At 39.4% G+C, this 18,918-nt stretch overlaps 1 protein-coding gene across 1 annotated transcript in view; it reads right to left on the bottom strand.

Moving 5' to 3' along the window:
• LOC119419711 (radixin) overlaps window positions 1-18,918 on the bottom strand; it is a 77,777-nt gene that overhangs the window by 46,700 nt on the left and 12,159 nt on the right. The window contains exons 2-3 of the mRNA XM_037687098.1: window positions 5,509-5,604; window positions 3,268-3,390 (exon numbers count right to left, since the gene is read on the bottom strand). Coding sequence (XP_037543026.1) covers window positions 3,268-3,390; window positions 5,509-5,604 — 219 coding nt within the window. The remainder of the gene's footprint in view (window positions 1-3,267; window positions 3,391-5,508; window positions 5,605-18,918) is intronic.

Here is an 18,918-nt window from a genome sequence, read left to right as displayed (position 1 = left end):
AGGAGCATTAAGTGTAGAACCACTAGACTGAGGAACAGCTTCTACCCTGAGGCTGTTAGACTCATGAATCTCTAACTAGAATAATCACTGTGAAAAACCATATCATGTTGCTGCTGATCTGTTTCATGTTGCTGCTGATCTGTTTCATGTTGCTGCTGATCTGTTTCAATGTTGATGTGTTCATGCGTGCACATCTGCTCACAGACTCATGTTCATGTTTGTGGTGATGTTCAATGTTTTATGTTATGAGTGCTTAGTGTATATTTAGTTGATGTTTTTCTTAGTTCATATCTTAGATGTTATTACTGTTTTTCTTATACATTTTATTGTTGGATGTAACTGGGACCCTGTGTACATAATTTCGCTCCACCACATGAGGTGCGAATGACAATAAAGAATCTCTGACTCTGACTCTGATGAAACAATGGTTTCTTTTGATGTCACATCACTCTTTACACGCATTCCTGTTGATGATGCAGTAGAAGTGGTCAGTTTAAGATTAAAATCAGACACCACTCTGAGCAGCAGGACCACACTTTCCACAGAACAACTGTGTCAACTCTTGAAACTGTGCCTGCAGTCAACCTACTTCACATATGGGGAGCAATATTATCGGCAGAAACATGGGTATGCTATGGGGTCTCCAGTTTCTCCTATTGTTGCCAACCTGTACATGGAGGAGGTAGAAAAGAGAGCCTTGACGTCCTTTTCAGGGACACCACCAAGTCATTGGTTCAGGTATGTTGACGACACCTGGGTTAAAATTAAATGTCAGCAAGTTCAACATTTTACTGACCACATCAACTCTGTGGATAAATACATCAAGTTCACACGAAAAGATGTAAAAAATGGCAGGTTGGCTTTCTTGGACTGTGAGGTCTCAGTCTCTGAAAGAGGACATTTGGAAACTGAGGTGTACCGCAAACCCACCCACACAGACCAGTATTTGCAGTTTGACTCCCATCACCCTTTGGAGCACAAGTTAGGAGTCATCAGGACTCTGTACCACAGAGCAGACAGCGTCCCCACTAACTCAGGAGCCAGGCAGAAGGAGAAATCCCACACAAGACAGGCTCTAGAGCAATGTAGAACTGGGCCTTCCTGAAAGCAGAGAAGAAACCCAAACAGGACTCCAGTCAGCCATCAGGTGAAAAGGAGGAACCCAGACCCAGACCAGTGGTCATTCTCGTATGTTGAGGGAGCATCAGAGAAACTGAGACGTTTATTTTCTAAACATAACGTCCCAGCGGCTTTTAAACCCCAAAATACATTACGGCAAAGACTGGTTCATCCCAAAGATCCAGTCCCCCGGCACAAACAGAGTAATATTGTGCATGCTGTTCAGTGTCAGGACGGCTGTGATCAGTCTTACATCGGGGAAACTAAACAGCCACTGGCCAAAAGGATGGCCCAGCACAGAAGAGCAGCAACATCAGGCCAGGACTCTGTTGTCTACACTCATCTCCAGGCCAGCGGTCACTCTTTCAGGGATGAAGATGTTCACATCCTTGACAGAGGGGAACGATGGTTTGAGAGAGGAGTAAAGGAGGCCATCTTTTTGAAAAGAAACCGTCCATCGTTAAACAGGGGTGGAGGCCTCCGGGTTCAACTGTCCCCCTCTTACAATGCTGTTATTTGCTAGTTTCACTCAGCCTCCTGTGAATAGCAAACAGCCATCAGGGTGCTAATGATCCATTGTTAGGCTGATGGTCCTTCTTGACCATGTGAGCAGCTGGTTTTGGTTGTCAGCAGCAAACTGGTTGATCCACTCTGAGAAAGTGCTATTTAAAAGACTGAGCTGAATACAGCACCTCAGACTGAGGAAGTCTTTCGGATGAAAGACGAAACATACATTTTTTTTTTCTTTTTATGTCCAGAGGACCAGAATGAATTTTTTTAGATTTTTCTACCTGGATTATTGAGCATGCATCAGGATAGCAAGAATTTTAGTTTTTAATCAGGAAACAGAGGAAAAGGTTGAAACCCCGCTGCTCCGATTACAATCATCTAGACCAGGGCTATTCAACTAAATATCTCAGAGGGCCACAGTAACTGGAAGCTAAGAGATCAGGGGCCGGACATCCAGCAGTTATTGTCATTATGTAAGTTTTTTTTTACGGATTAAAATCTAGTTTTATAAAAGAAAGCACCATTTGGTGTGTCGTGCTCGCCTTCGGTGGTGGACCACCCCTGCCACCGGTGCATTGGTGGCTCTCAGCATCTGGGGCTGGGTGGTGGGGTGTGTGCAGGTCCGCCCTTGGTGGCTGCCTGCCGGGGCCTGGGTGCCCTTGCTCTGTCGGGCCTCTGTTGGGTGGTGGTATGACCTTGGGACTCGGTGTCCATGGCCAGATCCACTCTGGAGGGGCGGGTTGCCAGCGGGGCCTGTGGACTCGTCGCTGCAGCCTCCTGGGGGTTCTGCATTGTGGTTGCTGGGGATCGCCCGGGGCTTCCCTTTGCTTCCCTCTCTGGGGGGTGCGGGTGTCCCTGTTGGGGGACTCCCAGAGTTCCGGGCTTGGGGGCTGCTGTGTGTCTGTGGTTCCGGTCTTCCCTGTGTTACCATCATGTCCTGTGGGGACGGGTCTGTGGGCCGCCACATCCACTATTGAACATTTTTATGGAGAAACCTTAGTGACATCATGCTCACACAGGTGTTTAGATTCAGGTGTTTATCAGATACACACTCAGTTGGATTGTGGAGACCACTAAATACATCTTGTATTATTACCATGTACTGTATAAAATACTTTCTAATGATGTTATAAGTATCATTATATATGTTGTTTGTTGTTGTGGTTTCTTGGTTTTGTCTTGTTTTTTTCTTTCCGCAGGTGTAAAGGCAGACTTCAATGATGTTGATTTGTGTTCTCTTTATATCTCTCGCCTCTATTCCCATCTCCTTCTTTACCTTTTAACCCTTCTCTCACTTTTCTGCTTTGTTATCTTCGTTTTTCATCCCCATATCCATCACATCTGAAACAAACCCAAAGCAAATTCTAATAAAATTTAATTTATATATCAAGTGGAGCATTAAGGCCAGCCATAATGCTCTGCTTGTGAAAGTAAATTTGTTGGGCATCACTTGGACACTCAGACAATAATTCTAAATGTCACAATGCTGGACAGGACAAGGGAGGAGGAAAAAAAAAAAGTTTTATTTAAATATGAACCCACTGGTGGTCCGAACTGAGCTCACCCATTGGGCCTGATTTTGTCCCTGGGCAGCCAGTTGAATAGCCCTGATCTAGACCAAAACAGGTGGTCCAGTACCTGCAGGAAGAAGAGTTTCTGTGTGATCTCCTGGATGAGCTCCTCAGAAACATCCTCTGGAAAGAACTTTGCTCTGAACTTGAACTGCAGAGGATTCTCCTTCTTCACATCCTGCTGTGTCACCTGAACAGAAATGTAGTGCTTCACTTCAAACACATCATATGAAAAAAAGATACAAGTGTGTGCACATGCTGGTGAAGATTCTCAGTCATCCAGGACATGATAAATTCAAAAAACATTCAATACAAAAACAACTGGACTTTATTTGTAACAGAAGACGTTTCGCTCCTCATCCGAGGAGTTTTCTCAATTCAAAGAGCAGTGAGTGAGAGATTCAGGTTATAAGGCTGAGTGACATAAGACACACACACATATATAGATTTGACAATTCACACCTCAACACCTTAACAGTAGGGGTTTCTTAAAGTCTTTGTTACTCTAATTCACAGATGAGACCTCTCTGTTCCCATCAAGTGTGAAAACCGGCTGGGAATCTGTATTAAAGTTGCATTATAGGTTTTTGAAAGTGGAAATCTGAGGCCCCCTCCTCTGTTACATAAATTGCTTCCTTCACCCGGGCAGCATGGTGGCGCAACTGGTAGAGCTGCTGCCTCTCAGCGAGCAGGTCCTTGGTTCAAACCTCGGTCCAGGGGCCTTTCTGGGTGGAGTTTGCATGTTCTCTCCATGCATGCGTGGGTTTTCTCCGGGTGCTCCGGTTTCCTCCCACAGACCAAAAACATGCATGTTAGGCTGATTGGTAAATTGTCCCTAGGTGTGAGTGAGAAAGTGAATGATTGTTCGTCTCTATGTGGCCCTGTGATGGACTTGCGACCTGTCCAGGGTGTACACTGCCCCTCACACAGTGATTGCTGGACATGGGCACCGGCGACCCCCGTGACCCAAAATGGAATAAGCGGGTACAGATAATGGATGGATGGATGGCTTCCTTAACCCCCCTCTCAGTATGTGACTGAAGTGGTTTGGATTAAAGCTTTTTTTTTTTTTTTTTTGATGGCCTCCCTTCTTCCCTTACAGCCATCCTCTCCACACCATTATTATGAAATATTTATTATAGTGACTATCTAGTGTAGTTTTTTTTTATTTATTTATTTTTTTTATTTTATTTTATTTTTTTTATTAATAGGATAGAAAGAAAGAAAAGACAAAGTAAGACTCCAAAATATAAGAAATATATACAAATAGAGGACACGTCAAAACACCCGGCCACTGTCTGTTCGCCTGCAAAGAACATGACAAAACACAGCAACAAAATACATATGTATAAAGAACTTAAAATATTCATGGCTTTGCAGTAAGTTTCCATAAATATATATACCCATACCTACGCCTATATACATACATACATACATACACATGAATATACACTCACATACATATCTATATATCTACATATAAAGCCTACATAAGCATCCCTGCTTCTATTTGTGTGTGGTTGTGAGCATGCATAAGTGTATAAGGCTTCTCTAATAGAACATTTATTAGTAACTGTGAAGCAGCAGAGACCCGACCCCCAAGACCAGAGGCAGACGAAAAAGGGGGGACCAGAGCCCAAGACCCCAGGAGGGACCCCGACCGCGGAGCCCCCAGAGCCACCCACACAGGACGAACCACTCATCCACCCCCCAGAACGGACCACAGGGGAGAACCGGAAGATCCCCACCAGCAACCACATACAGTGACCCCCCGGGGCCAACAGCGACAAACTCATAGGCCCCCGTCGGCACCCGCCGCACCGATGTAGGTCCAGGTCCAGGCACCGAGGCCCGGGCACTGAGGACTCACACCACCCAGGCCAAGGCCCGACAGGGCCAGAGGACCCGAGCCCCACCAGGCAGACACCAGGCCGAGCCGACACACGCCCAAGCGCCCAGCCCCCGATACCAAGGGCTCCAAGCGCGCCGGCAGGCAAGGGCACACCCCACCAGGGGGCCGCGCGATAGGGGCGCGATGCCAAGCACCCCCAGTTGTATCAAAGAGGGGGCAGTCCGAGTCTTGGCCTAACAAATACCCATGGATTAAAGCTTTTAAAAACCAAAACTAGACCCACACATTTGCTTGTACCATACATTATTTATTCATGAGTGATTTATTTGAAGAAATTATCAAAGAAAATAAAAAGTGAATGATAATGATGATGCAGGATCTCCATGTCATGGACGACCAAGAATCGACACCAACATCCTATGAGGCAGATCTAAAATATACCAAGTGGTCTCTTACCTTCTTGTTGAGTTTGAGCCAAGTCACGTAGCCTTTGCTGTCTGTGTACTGCAGACCAAAAAACCAGACCTCCCTCAGACCCACAGTCTTCACCACCTGGAACAAGAAAAACACTGTTTTTTTGTTTGCAGGCACCCACACCGAGTGGTGCTGAAAAACTGTTAATGAGCCCTGGCTCTACAGCCCACACATTAGTCTGGCCTGGGGTGGGCGATACGGCTCAAATATAATATTGTGATATTTCAAATATTCTGACGATAACGAGAAATTTCGTGATATAACAAAAAAAAAAAAAAAAACTACAGAAATCATAGATATTCATTTGACAAAATTAACTTAACATGTTGCTTTGCATTATTGTATAAAAACTAAAAAAACAACAAGGGTTAATTTTACTGAAATTACTTTATTTAGTAAAGTATTCAATCTCAAAGTATAAAAATAAAAAATAAAAATGATCCTTATGTTATTTAGATTGAAAAAGTCTGCACAAAAGATAGATCAACAAAATCTACCACAAAAACTAAAATGCAGGTGCAGTTTCCCAAAATAACTAAATAAAATTAAGCTTAATATCTGTTGAGCATAAATGTAACATACAACAAAATATATGTTGCCTTTAAATGAGCTATAACTTCCAGAACTTGTGACAAGGTGTCTTCAGCTGACCCTGAAGCTTGTGGTGTTTCAGCATCCTCGCAGGAATGATTCCATTTCTCTGATGCTCTGTCTTTGATCACCTGCCTCTGTTCTTGGTCCATGGACTGTGGAATAGAGGATGACACAGGAGTGGATTTTCACTCCTGTTCTGTCCTGGTCCCACAAAAAAAATCCTGTCCTGTCCCAATCCTGGTCCAGAGTAAAAAAAAAATACTCCTGTCCCACTCCTGGTAACATGACTCCTGCTCCTGTTCAGAATCACTCCCACTCCTGTCCTGCTCCTGTTTTTTTCACTTCATTTAATTTTTAGGAAATATATTTAATTTGATCTTCTAACCATTCCTTTTTATATTACTTTGTGTTCTGCAGTTTTACTTTAAGATATGTCAACAGGAAAAGTTCATGAGGCATTTATTGTCTTAATCCAAACAAAAACCTTCACTAAAGGGCACAAAACAAATAATACATGGCCTGTAGTCCATATAATTTTTCTATGGAGGATCAGCTGCTGAGTCCCTGTTTCTAGCTCTTTTGAAGGTCAGTTACAGTAAAAACAAAAAATGAAAATCAGTACATGGTTTTGTTTATTCAGTGTGATCCGAAATAATTTGTGATCAGAACGAAACGGGTGGTTTACACCGATTCATAACTCGAACAGTGCGCATGTAAACGCTTGATCCGTTCATTTTTTTTGATTGTGAAAAACTGACCTGACTGCGCATGTGCGACTTTGTCATTTCTGCCTGGCTAATGTTAATAATATTAGCATGTCGGGGAAGCAAAACTGGTCGGTGAGCGACAACATTTCTACTAGAAACTTTGAAAGAGCTCAAAATGATCTGTATTACCTGCAGCTACTTAGACTACAAGCATGTCTTAAAGACATTAAAACCTGGATGACCCTTAATTTTCTCCTTTCAAACACAGACAAGACTGAGGTTTTGGTTTTTGGACCTGAGCACCTTATGAATGCATTTTTCAGTCTTTCTCCCTCCTTACATGGCATTAATCTGTCCTCCAACTCTAATTTTAAAAATCTTGGTGTTATTTTTGATCAGGACATGTCTTTTATCCCCCACGTTAAAAACATTACTAGAACTGCCTTCTTCCACCTGCGTAATATCACTAAAATTAGAAACATCTTATCTAAAGATGATGCAGAAAAACTGGTCCATGCATTTGTCACGTCTAGACTAGACTATTGCAATGATTTATTATCTGGATGTCCAAATACGTCTTTCAAACGTCCTCAGTTGATCCAAAATGCTGCTGCTAGAGTCTTAACTGGAGTTAGTAGGAGAGATCATATCTCTCCAGTTTTAGTTTCTCTCCATTGTCTCCCTGTCAAATCCAGCATAGATTCAAAATCTTACTTCTAACCTACAAAGCTCTCAACAACCTAGCTCCATCATATATTACAGATCTTGTTGTTCCATATTTTCCTAACAGAGCACTTTGCTCTCAGGCTGCAGGTTTACTTGTGGTTCCTAGAATTTACAAAAACAGAATGGGAGGCAGATCTTTCAGTTATCAGGCTCCTCTCTTGTGGAACCAACTTCCATTCTCTGTCCGTGAGTCTGACACATTATCCAGTTTTAAAACTCGGCTTAAGACTTTCCTTTTTGCTAAATCCTATAGTTAGGGTCGGCTTGGGTTTCCTGAACTGTCCCTTAGTTATGCTGCTATAGGCTTAGACTGCTGGAGGACAAACTTAGCACACTTTTCACTTTGCTGCTGTCTTTACTAACTCTGCTCAACCCGTTTTGTATTTGTAATTATTATTTCGATCCATAACGTGTTTTTTTGTCTTTCAGATAAACCTGGACCTATACCTGGACCTACCATTCTGTGTTCATCTGTCTCTCCTTCCTGTCCTCTCAACCAGCCGGTCAAAGCAGATGGTCTCTTGTCCTGAGCCTGGTTCTGCTGGAGGTTTCTTCCTTTTAAAAGGGAGTTTTTCTTTCCACTGTTGCCACTGTGCTTGCTCAGGATGGAAGACTGTGACGAAGCCAAGATTCAACTTGTCTGCTGGATTCCTTAGATAGAGAACTTTACTAATTGGCTTTTCCCCTGGCACAAAACAACACAGTTCAACAACTTACACACTGCCTTAATGATGTTAAGACATGGTTCTCTCTTAACTTCCTTAGTCTAAATGAGAACAAGACTGAAGTTATGATGTTTGGACCAAGTTGCCGTCCCTCTCCCAACATAGATCTTGGCTCACTGTCATTTTATCTCAAGGACTGTGTCACCAATCTGGGGGTGAGGTTTGAGTCTGATTTTACATTTGAAAAGCAGATCAGCAGTGTTGTTCAGAAAAGTTTTTATCAACTCCGCCAAATAGCAAAAGTGAAACCAATCCTAGCAAGACCTGACTTTGAGAAATTAATCCATGCTTTTATCACAGCTCGTCTTGACTACTGTAATGCGCTGTATGCAGGCATTAGCCGGACGTCTCTTGCTCGTCTGCAGCTTGTGCAGAACTCTGCTGCTCGCCTGTTAACTCAGGCTCGTAGGCGCGAGCATATTACTCCCATCCTGGCGTCCCTTCATTGGCTCCCTGTGCACTACAGAATTAATTTTAAGCTTTTGCTGTTTGTTTTTAAATGTCTGAACAACCTGGCCCCACCATATCTGTCTGAGCTGCTTCAGCCTTAATGTCCACCCCGATCCCTACGATCAGCTGATCAGCTGCTGCTGACAGTCCCTAAAACTATGCTGAAGCTCAGAGGTGACAGAGCGTTTGCTGTTGTTGCTCCCAGGTTGTGGAACAATTTACCCTTGAGTGTCAGACAGGCCTCCTCTCTTCCTGTTTTTAAATCTCTTTTAAAGACACACTTTTATTCTTTGGCTTTTAACACGTGATCTTATCTTTTATGGCTTTTTAATACACCTGCTGTGAAACTGGTATGTGAATGGTTTTTATGTTTCTTTGTGTATGCTTTGTATGTTTTTATTGTTTTGTTTGTTTTTATTGTTTTATTGTGCAGCACTTTGGCTTCCCTTGTGGTTTTTAAAATGTGCTGTATAAATAAAGTTGATTGATTGATTGATTGATTTTATGTGAATGTTTCTGTAAAGTGCCCTGAGACAACTTTGTTGTGATTTGGCGCTTTATAAATAAACTGAATTGAATTGTAGATCAGTCAGGGAGTGCAGTAACATCTCCACCATCATTAAAACCTGTTGCGGGTCCATTTTGGGTGCTCAGGTTTGTTTACGTTCATCCTGGACGTAAACCGGAAGTAGAACTTCTTTGGTGTTTTTTTAAGGAGAGTTTACCACTCTGCGCATGTCAGTACTTCTGTTCAGGACAAAGCCCGCTGCATGTAAACGCTCGTCATGAACAGATTGTGCCCATGTAAACAATACATTTGAATTATTTTATCTGAAAAACATTTCAATCCGGTCAAATAATTTTGCGCATGTAAACATAGCTACTGTCTGTACCTGCAGTTTAGAACTGGCTGGAGAAACGCAGCCGAGCCGCACGTTGTTTGTTTTTAGCATTTTAGCTAGCTAGTACTGTGCACAGCTAATTAGCGTTACGCCAGTACCGACAGGTGGATGTGGGGTGCGCATTTCAGTTCGGTAGTTCGGCGTGCTCAGTTCTGTTAACTAGGCAGGGCAAACACTGACGTATTTATGTCATGAAATTGGTATATCATTTATTTTTTCCGGGCAAGCGTTTTTTTTTACCAGTATTATCGTGAACAATATGATATGGCCCACTCCTAGACCGGCCCACTGGGACATCTCCAGATCCTCCCGATTAGGGTTAGGGAATTTGAAGGGCATTTAATACGGGCGGCTGAGTGGTTAGAGCAGTCGTCCTCCAATGCAATATTTGGGGGTTCAAATCCACCAGCAGTCACGTCGAAGTGTCCCTGGGCAAGACACTGAACCCCTCATTGTCTCTGATGTGTCCCATCAGTGTATGACTGTGATCTGAAGTACTGATTAGTCTCTTTAGAATGATTTGTTCAATTATCTTTGTAGAGATCCAGTAGAATGCTGTATGAATGGATAAATGAGGACACAGATTGTGTTGTGAAGAACTTTGAGTATCTTGATAAGATAGAAAGGTGCTATATAAGTACAGTCCATTCATCATTTAATACACTGGTGAAGGATATGAAGACAATGGACAGCGAGAAACATTTGGAATATTTTCTAATAAATTCTAGCAAGTTCGATGAGCTAGTTGCATAGTTGATCTTTGTGCGAACATGGCCGGCGGATGTCCACTTTGAGTCTGCGTTGAGTTTGCCTTGAGTACGCGCAGACCTCTGAGGAGTGAAGTACACCCGAGTATGTGGGGCCTTAAAACAAGTCCAAATAAACAGCTATGTGAATCAGTCACATAGCTGTTCATTCACAAATCACCCCTCAAAAGCACACAGCTGAAGATGTGACAGTGATTCTTCTGCTATGGGACACACATTCACTGTTTCACAGGCAGAAATTCTCCTGTGAAACTGAAATTTCTCTAAAGGAAAGCCTCAGAAAGTGACTGAATAAAATAAAATCAGGTTGAGAATCAAAGGAGGATATTAGGAAATTAGAAGATGAAACTCCTTGCTTTCAGTTTGGATAAAACCTCAGTGCAAGTGTGATTACCACCCATCAAAGTGTTCATGTTCAGAGGCAGGCTTTGCTCGGTTTGCTTGATTTGAAAGCTGTTCTGACTCACAAAGGCCTTTTTCAATCCCTCTGAGTGCATGTTTGAGTGAGCTTATGACTGCTAACGTATAGCTCTGCTTCCTCTTCATCAATGAAACACTCTTATGCTTCTTTTGCACCGCTCCAACTCAGCCCCAACTCTGCTCAAACCCGGCTCAGCCCTGCTCAGATCAGCCTGGATTTGCACGGCACTTCAGGACCGATTCTGGAGGCACGTACAGAATCCAAAATCCTGCTAATGAACTTTTAATGAACTTTAGTTCACAGAGTGACAGTTCTGCGATGAGTTAAACTCAAAGCAGCCTGCACCTCAGATAAATAATGTTAAATTATTATTTTTAAATATGAATGTTTCTGTTAACTTATTTTATATATGAATATTTCTGTTCAGTGCCCTGAGACGACTTCTGTTGTGACTTGGCGCTATATAAATAAACTGAATTAAATCTGATGCACCAGATCCTACAAAAACGTCTATATTTAATATTCTATATTTTTCTTCGTCATTTGATGCATTTGCACTCTATGTGCCTATTTTTATTGGTCAATTTAGATATGTGGTTTTGTTTTTTGTATACCGATTTTTATTTTAGCTTTGATTTAATGTGTAATTCTTGTTTTGTAATTTGTACATCTGTGGGTTAGAATAAAGTTGGAATTTTCATTTTCATTTGTAATTACTCAGAACTTGGAGCAGCGGCTGGATCTATTTTTAAGATTTTAAAAACAATAATGACAACACCGTGTTCTAATGCTCAAGTGCAGGTGTTACTTGTGTTTGGTGACTGACGACAAAATTCGAGCCAGCTAGTCACCGCGGAGGATCATACGAGCTGTTGACCCATTGAATCACGCAAGGCCGGGACTCGGACCACGTGCTCGCATGCTCACAAAGGCCAAATTCCGAGGCGTGGTAGACAGGTGGAGTGGGACGTAGGGTTCAATTCAGTTTATTTATATAGCGCCAAATCACAACAAAGTTGTCTCAGGGCACTTTACAGAAACATTCACATACATAAAAGCCAATTAGTAAAGTTCTCTATCTAAGGAATCCAGCAGACAAGTTGAATCTTGGCTTCGTTGCAGTCTCCCATCCTGAGCAAGCACAGTGGCAACAGTGGAAAGAAAAACTCCCTTTTAAAAGGAAGAAACCTCCAGCAGAACCAGGCTCAGGACAAGAGACCATCTGCTTTGACCGGATGGTTGAGAGGACAGGAAGGAGAGACAGACGAACACATAATGGTAGGTCCAGGTATAAGTCCAGGTGTATCTGAAAGACAAAAAAACACATGTTAAGAATAGAAAAAATAATACAAATACAAAACAGGTTGAGCAGAGTAAGTAAAGACAGCAGCAGAGTGAAAAGTGTGCTTAGTTTGTCCTCCAGCAGTCTAAGCCTATAGCAGCATAACTAAGGGACAGCTCAGGAAACCCAAGCTCAGGAAACCAAAGCCGGCCCCAACTATAGGATTTAGTAAAAAGGAAAGTCTTAAGCCTAGTTTTAAAACTGGATAATGTGTCAGCCTCACGGACAGAGATTGGAAGTTGGTTCCACAAGAGAGGAGCCTGATAACTGAAAGATCTGCCTCCCATTCTGTTTTTGTAAATTCTAATTCTAGGAACCACAAGTAAACCTGCAGTCTGAGAACGAAGTGCTCTGTTAGGAAAATATGGAACAATAAGCTCTGTAATATAAAATGGAGCCAGGTTGTTCAGAGCTTTGTAGGTTAGAAGTAAGATTTTGAATTCTATTCTGGATTTGACAGGGAGACAATGGAGAGAAGCTAAAACTGGAGAGATATGATCTCTCCTACAAACTCCAGTTAAGACCCTGGCAGCAGCATTTTGGATCAGCTGAAGACGTTTTAAAGAAGTATTTGGACATCCAGATAATAAACCATTGCAATAGTCCAGTCTAGACGTGACAAATGCATGGACCAGTTTTTCTGCATCATTTTGAGATCAGATGTTTCTAATTTTAGTGATATTACCCAGGTGGAAGAAGGCAGTTCTAGTAACGGTTTTTAATGTGGGGGATAAAAGACATGTCCTGATCAAAAATAACACCAAGATATTTAACATTAGAGCTGGAGGACAGATTAATGCCGTCTAAGGAGGGAGAAAGACTGAAAAATTAATTCCTATGGTGCTCAGGTCCAAAAACCAAAACCTCAGTCTTGTCTGTGTTCAAAAGGAGAAAATTAAGGGTCATCCAGGTTTTTATGTCTTCAAGACATGCTTGTAGTCTAAGTAGCTGATTGGATTCATTGGGTTTATTAGACAAATATAATTGTGTCATCAGCAGAACAATGGAAATTTATCCCATGCTGTTTAATAACTACCTAATGGAAGCATATATAAAGTAAAGAGTATTGGCCCAAGCACTGAGCCCTGAGGAACTTCATGACTAACTTTGGTGTATGAAGAAGATTTATTTACATTTACAAACTGGAATCTATCATAGAGATATGTTTAAACGATTTTAGAACTGTTTCTGTAATCCCAATATCATATTCAAGCCTTTGTAGTAAAATATTGTGATCAACTGTAAAAAAAATTTGTAGAGAATGATGTGGAAATCCATGACGATTATTAAATTGTTAATGGATTTAATAATTATTTTGTTAATGTTGGGTCTAGCCTTGCAGCTATGATTCCTAATGTGGAAAAAAATGTAAGTTATTTAAGTAATGGTTGCGTTAACAGTATGTTTTTGGGTAGAACCGATGAGGAGGAAATAATGAAGGTTGTTAATAGATTTGCTAACAAAAGATCAAAGGATTGTGAAGATATGGATATGGTGGTAGTAAAGGAAATAATAAGTCATGTCATTGAACCATTTACGTATATTTGTAATCTATCATTCTCAAAAGGTATATTCCCAGACAGAATGAAAATAGCTAAAGTAGTTCCTCTTTTTAAAAATGGTGACAAACGTGTATTTAGTAATTATAGGCCTATATCCTTATTGCCACAATTCTCTAAAATTCTCGAAAAATTGTTTATGACCAGATTAGATACATTTCTTGAAAAAAATAATATTTTAAGTAATAGTCAATATGGTTTTAGATCAAATTTGTAGTGATACACGTGAGGTACGTGTCACTTGTTGTATGGCAAATATATGAATTATATATGCATACAATATTCACGAGTTCTTCATTTTTCTGACTGTAAATGCCGTGCATTGAATTTAACAGAAATGTGAACGAGAGACGTTATTTATCTTTGACCCATCAAATGAATGGAATCATTTATTTTCAAAATCAAAGTTTAACATCAAACATTTACATTAATTTGGCAAAATATGAAAATAATAACAGACAGTTTCACAGAAAATGAACTTCAAATCACTCGGCGGTGATTTGAGGACTTTGCTTAAGATATTTCTAAAATATCTGTACTGATTTATGAGAGAGAGGTGGGTTTTAGAGTGAAAGGAGATTATCTTACAGAGAACTGTGTGAGGGAAGTTTAATCTGTTTAACCAGAAATTGCACGCTTCGTCAGATCCTCAGCCCGTCCACGGTACACTTGAGTCGAAGAGGAAATCTTTACCTGGTTTGACGATGGATCAGCTCAGTAAGAGTCCTTCAGACTGTTTCAGCGCCTCCGTTCAGAACAGCTAGAAATCCTCGGAGAGTCGTGCGTGGTTAGTTCAAAACAGAATTATAATCCCAAAACGTCCCTGGTTCTTCATAACTCCAAACTCTTCATAACCGGCTGCACTCTCAATCTGCTCATTCTGTTGGACTATCGGACCTGTTGTCAGCCCTCATTCCAACATCTCTCAGAACTCTCATTCTCTTGGAATTCTGGAATTCTTAATTCTTCTCATTCTCCCAGACTCTCAATCTCTCAATCTCTTGGAATCTAACATGAACTGAGAAGTTGCCACATTTTATTTGGGTCGACTTCCTGTTCAATTTAGAGCTTTCTGATTCGTGGAAGGACCAGAAAGAGGAGTGGTTTCTGACGTAAGTTGTTTATCAACAGTCGAGGTCAGAGAATGAAACTTGTTTAACATACAGAAAAGATTATTGCAGAAGCAGCAGACTTTTTGGAGTCTCACACTTTGTAATCTTCTGAAAAAGTAAAACATGACATTTCTTCTTCAGTAAACATTTTAGTTGACCGAAGACCAACCTTTCACATACTTACGACAGCTTGCTCATTTCAGACAGAAAAATCAAGAAAGGCATATTCAGGTGATTTCTGCTTTGAATGAGGAACAAAAATCATTACTTACTGTTTATGTAAAATAAAAATTAGTAGTTCTTTTCAACCTGTAAAGCATTGAGTGAACTAACACAATTTGATTATCAAAACATTTGTAAGACAGTAATGATTATAAAGAATTGTCTTTTCTGCTTGATTAATTCAAGAAAGAAAGTTCATCAGATGGTTCAGACTTATTCAGATCAATGAAAATAACAGTCTCTGTCCATCTGGTAGATTTGAGGTTATCTGGTTCACTACAAATTGTTCAACATCCATAGCTCTTATGGAGTTGATTGAACAAATTATTACAGCGATTGATAAAAAACAACATTGTATAAGTATATTCGTGGATTTAAAAAAGGCATTTGACACTATTGATCACACCATTCTGCTTGATAAATTAAATCAGTATGGTGTTAGAGGTCTTGCTTTACAGTGGATAAGCAGTTATTTGAGGGATAGAAAGCAGTTTGTTCAGATGGATGATGTAAGATCTAATTTATGCAGAACTTTATGTGGAGTACCACAAGGTTCAGTACTTGGACTTAATTGTTTACTTTATATGTAAATTATTTAATTGAAGTATCTGACATCCTCAAATGTGTTTTATTTGCTGACGATACAACGTTTTTCTGTTTGGGTAAAAATATGGAACAGATGTTTGAATTGATAAACAAAGAGATTGTTAAAATACAAGATTGGTTTAAATTAAATAAGTTATCATTAAATGTTGATAAAACTAATTTTATGATATTTAGTAAAAAAAAGATAACTTTGGATTTCTCTCTCAAAATTGATGGTACTGAGATATGTAGAGTGAATGAAGTAAAGTTTCTGGGTGTAATTATTCATGATAAACTGTCATGGAAACAGCATATAAATCTTGTAAAAAATAAAATATCTAAGTCAAATGCAGTATTATACAGAGTAAGGGACTTATTAAACAATGATGCTTTATATTGCTATATAATCCACTTGTAGTCCCGCATTTAATTTATTGTGTCACTGTTTGGGGTACGGCATGTAAAACCATAACAAAGCCTATTTTTATTCTGCAAAAAAGAGCTGTAAAAATTATAACAAAAAAAGTGTTATTGTCACCCTTCTAATGTTCTGTTTTGTCAATTGAAACTACTTAAGTTTTATGATTTGGTGGATTATAATATTCTTTTATTTATGTTTAAAGCTCAGAATTGCATGCTACCATCTAACATTCAAACATATTTTGTAAAAATGAAGAGTTGTTATAATTTGAAGGGCATAGATATTTTTGTTAAACCCAAGTATAGAACCAGTTTAAAGGGTCGGTCTACTACTATACAGGGAATGAGTCTGTGGAATGGTTTGGAAGATGATGCTAAAATGGTGAAGTCAATGTTTATATTTAAGAAAAAGATAAAAACTGTTTTGTTGGAACAATATATATAACTGATTAATATCTATTTTGTTAAGTATGAAATTTTGACGAGTTATGTATTTTGATGTATGAATGTTTATGTTTAAATTGATGGTTTGAATTGATTTTGTTTATGAGGGAGCAGATATGATGAGAAATTTTCTTCTTCTGCTTCCTTTCATTTTATATTTGTTTTTCTTTAATTTTTTGAAATTGTAATTGTGTTTTTATTGGAAATTAAATGAAATGAATAAAAAAACAAAACAAACAAAAAAAAAACTATCAAATGCAGCACTGAAGTCTAACAGGACCAGTATAGACACAAGTCCATTGTCTGAGGCCATGAGAATATCATTAGTAACTTTTACTAGTGCTGTTTCTGTGCTATGATGATCTCTAAGCCCTGACTGAAACTCCTCAAACAGATTATTTCTTTGTAGATGTTCACGCAACTGACCTGCAACTATTTTCTCTAGAATTTTTGAGATGAAAGTTAGATTAGATATAAGTCTATAGTTGGCCAGAATTTCTGAATCAAGATCAGACTTCTTAAGTAAAGGTTTAATTACAGCAACCTTAAAGCTCTGTGGTAAGTAACCATTCATTAAAGACAAACTAAGTAGATCCAAAATGTGGACATTAATTAGGGGGAATACCTCTTTAAACAGTCTGGTTGGGATGGGATCTAGCAGACGTGGATGGTTTGGATGAGGTTATTATTTTTGACAATTCAGAGCTCAACAGGACAAAAACTGTCCAAACATAAATCAGGCTCTAGTGAAATTTTTTAAGTTGCCTCATTTGACAGGGGACTAGAGATAGTAGAAGGAAAGATGGTTTGAATTTTCTCTCTAATTGAAATAATTTTATTTATAAAGAATCTCATGAAGTCATCACTACTTATAGTTGTAGGGACACATGGTTCAACAGAAATGGGACTTTTAATTAGTCTAGCAATAGTATTAAACATAAACCTAGGGTTATTTTTATTCTCCTCTATTAAAGATGAGTAATATGAAGTTCTAGCTTTACGGAGAGCTTTTTTATATGTTAGCAGACTATCTTTCCAAGTTAAATAAAATTCTTCAACATTAGTAGAGCGCCATTTTCTCTCCTGGTTTCTAGATGCCTGCTTTAAAGTACGTAACTCAGAATTGAACCAAGGAGCCAGTTTCCTCTGATTGATTACTTTCTTTTTCAATGGAGCAATTTTATCAAGTGAAGTTTGCATTGAAGTTGTAAGATGATCAAGTAGATGATCTAAGTCACTGTTCTCTGATGCATTACTCTGCAAGACAGAGGAAAACATTGATGGAAGAGATTGTTTAAATTTGGTTACATCATTTTCTGAAAAGCACCTGCTGAGATGAAATTTACTCTCAGTGACTGTGTAGTCATTTAATGTAAACTCAAAGGTTATTAAAAAATGGTCGGACCGAATAGGATTTTGAGGAACTATTACCAAGTCCTTGATCTCTACACCATAGGTCAGAACTAAATCAAGAGTGTGATGATAAGAATGAGTAGATGTGCGGGCGTTTTGGGTAAAACCAAATGAGTCTATTAAATTATTAAAGGCTATGTTTAAGATATCACTCTCAACATCTACATAAATATTGAAATCACCCATTATGATGATTTTATCAGTATTTAATAATAAGTCAGTTAATAATTCTGAGAATTCAGACAAAAACAGAGTAAGCGCCTGGTTGACGATATATAACAACTAGTAAAAGTGGCTCTTCTGATTTCCATTTTGGATGAGAAAGACTGAGGGACAGTGATTCAAAAGAATCATAACTAATAACTGGTTTGGCATTAATCAATAATCCTGACTGAAAAAGAGAAGCTACTCCTCCACCTCGGCCTGTTGTTCTAGGAACATGATAATTTAAATAATTAACAGGAGTGGATTCATTTATACTAACAAAATCCTCCTGTTGTAGCCAAGTTTCTGTCAGACAGAATAAATCAATATGATGATCAGTTATCAGTTCATTAACTAGCAGGGATTTAGAGGAATGAGATCTAATGTTCAATAATCCACATTTAATGATTTTATGATTTTGCTCTGGTAAAGTAACTGTGTTTATTTTAATCAGATTTTTATGGTTTATATTTATAGAGTTGATTTTTGGTTTATTTAATTTGAGCCGTGGCCGAGTTGACACTGTTTCAATGTGGGTGTGGGTGGGTAACAGAAGAGAAGCAGCAGAGAGGTGTGGAGGACTACAACTCTGCTTCCTGGACTGGACCCTGGGTTGTCAATAATTTGGGGGATAAACAAAATCAGCCATATTTCTACAAACCAGATTCCAAAAAAGTTGGGACACTAAACAAATTGTGAATGAAAACTGAATGCAATGATGTGGAGGTGCCAACATCTAATATTTTATTCAGAATGGAACACAAATCACAGATCAAAAGTTTAAACTGAGAGAATGTAT

The sequence above is a fragment of the Nematolebias whitei genome, chromosome 13 (genome assembly GCF_014905685.2).
Source record: "Nematolebias whitei isolate Nwh7 chromosome 13, NemWhi1, whole genome shotgun sequence".
Lineage (NCBI taxonomy): Eukaryota > Metazoa > Chordata > Actinopteri > Cyprinodontiformes > Rivulidae > Nematolebias > Nematolebias whitei.
Note: the sequence above shows the minus strand (reverse complement) of the source record. Positions and strands in the feature narration are given on the sequence as shown.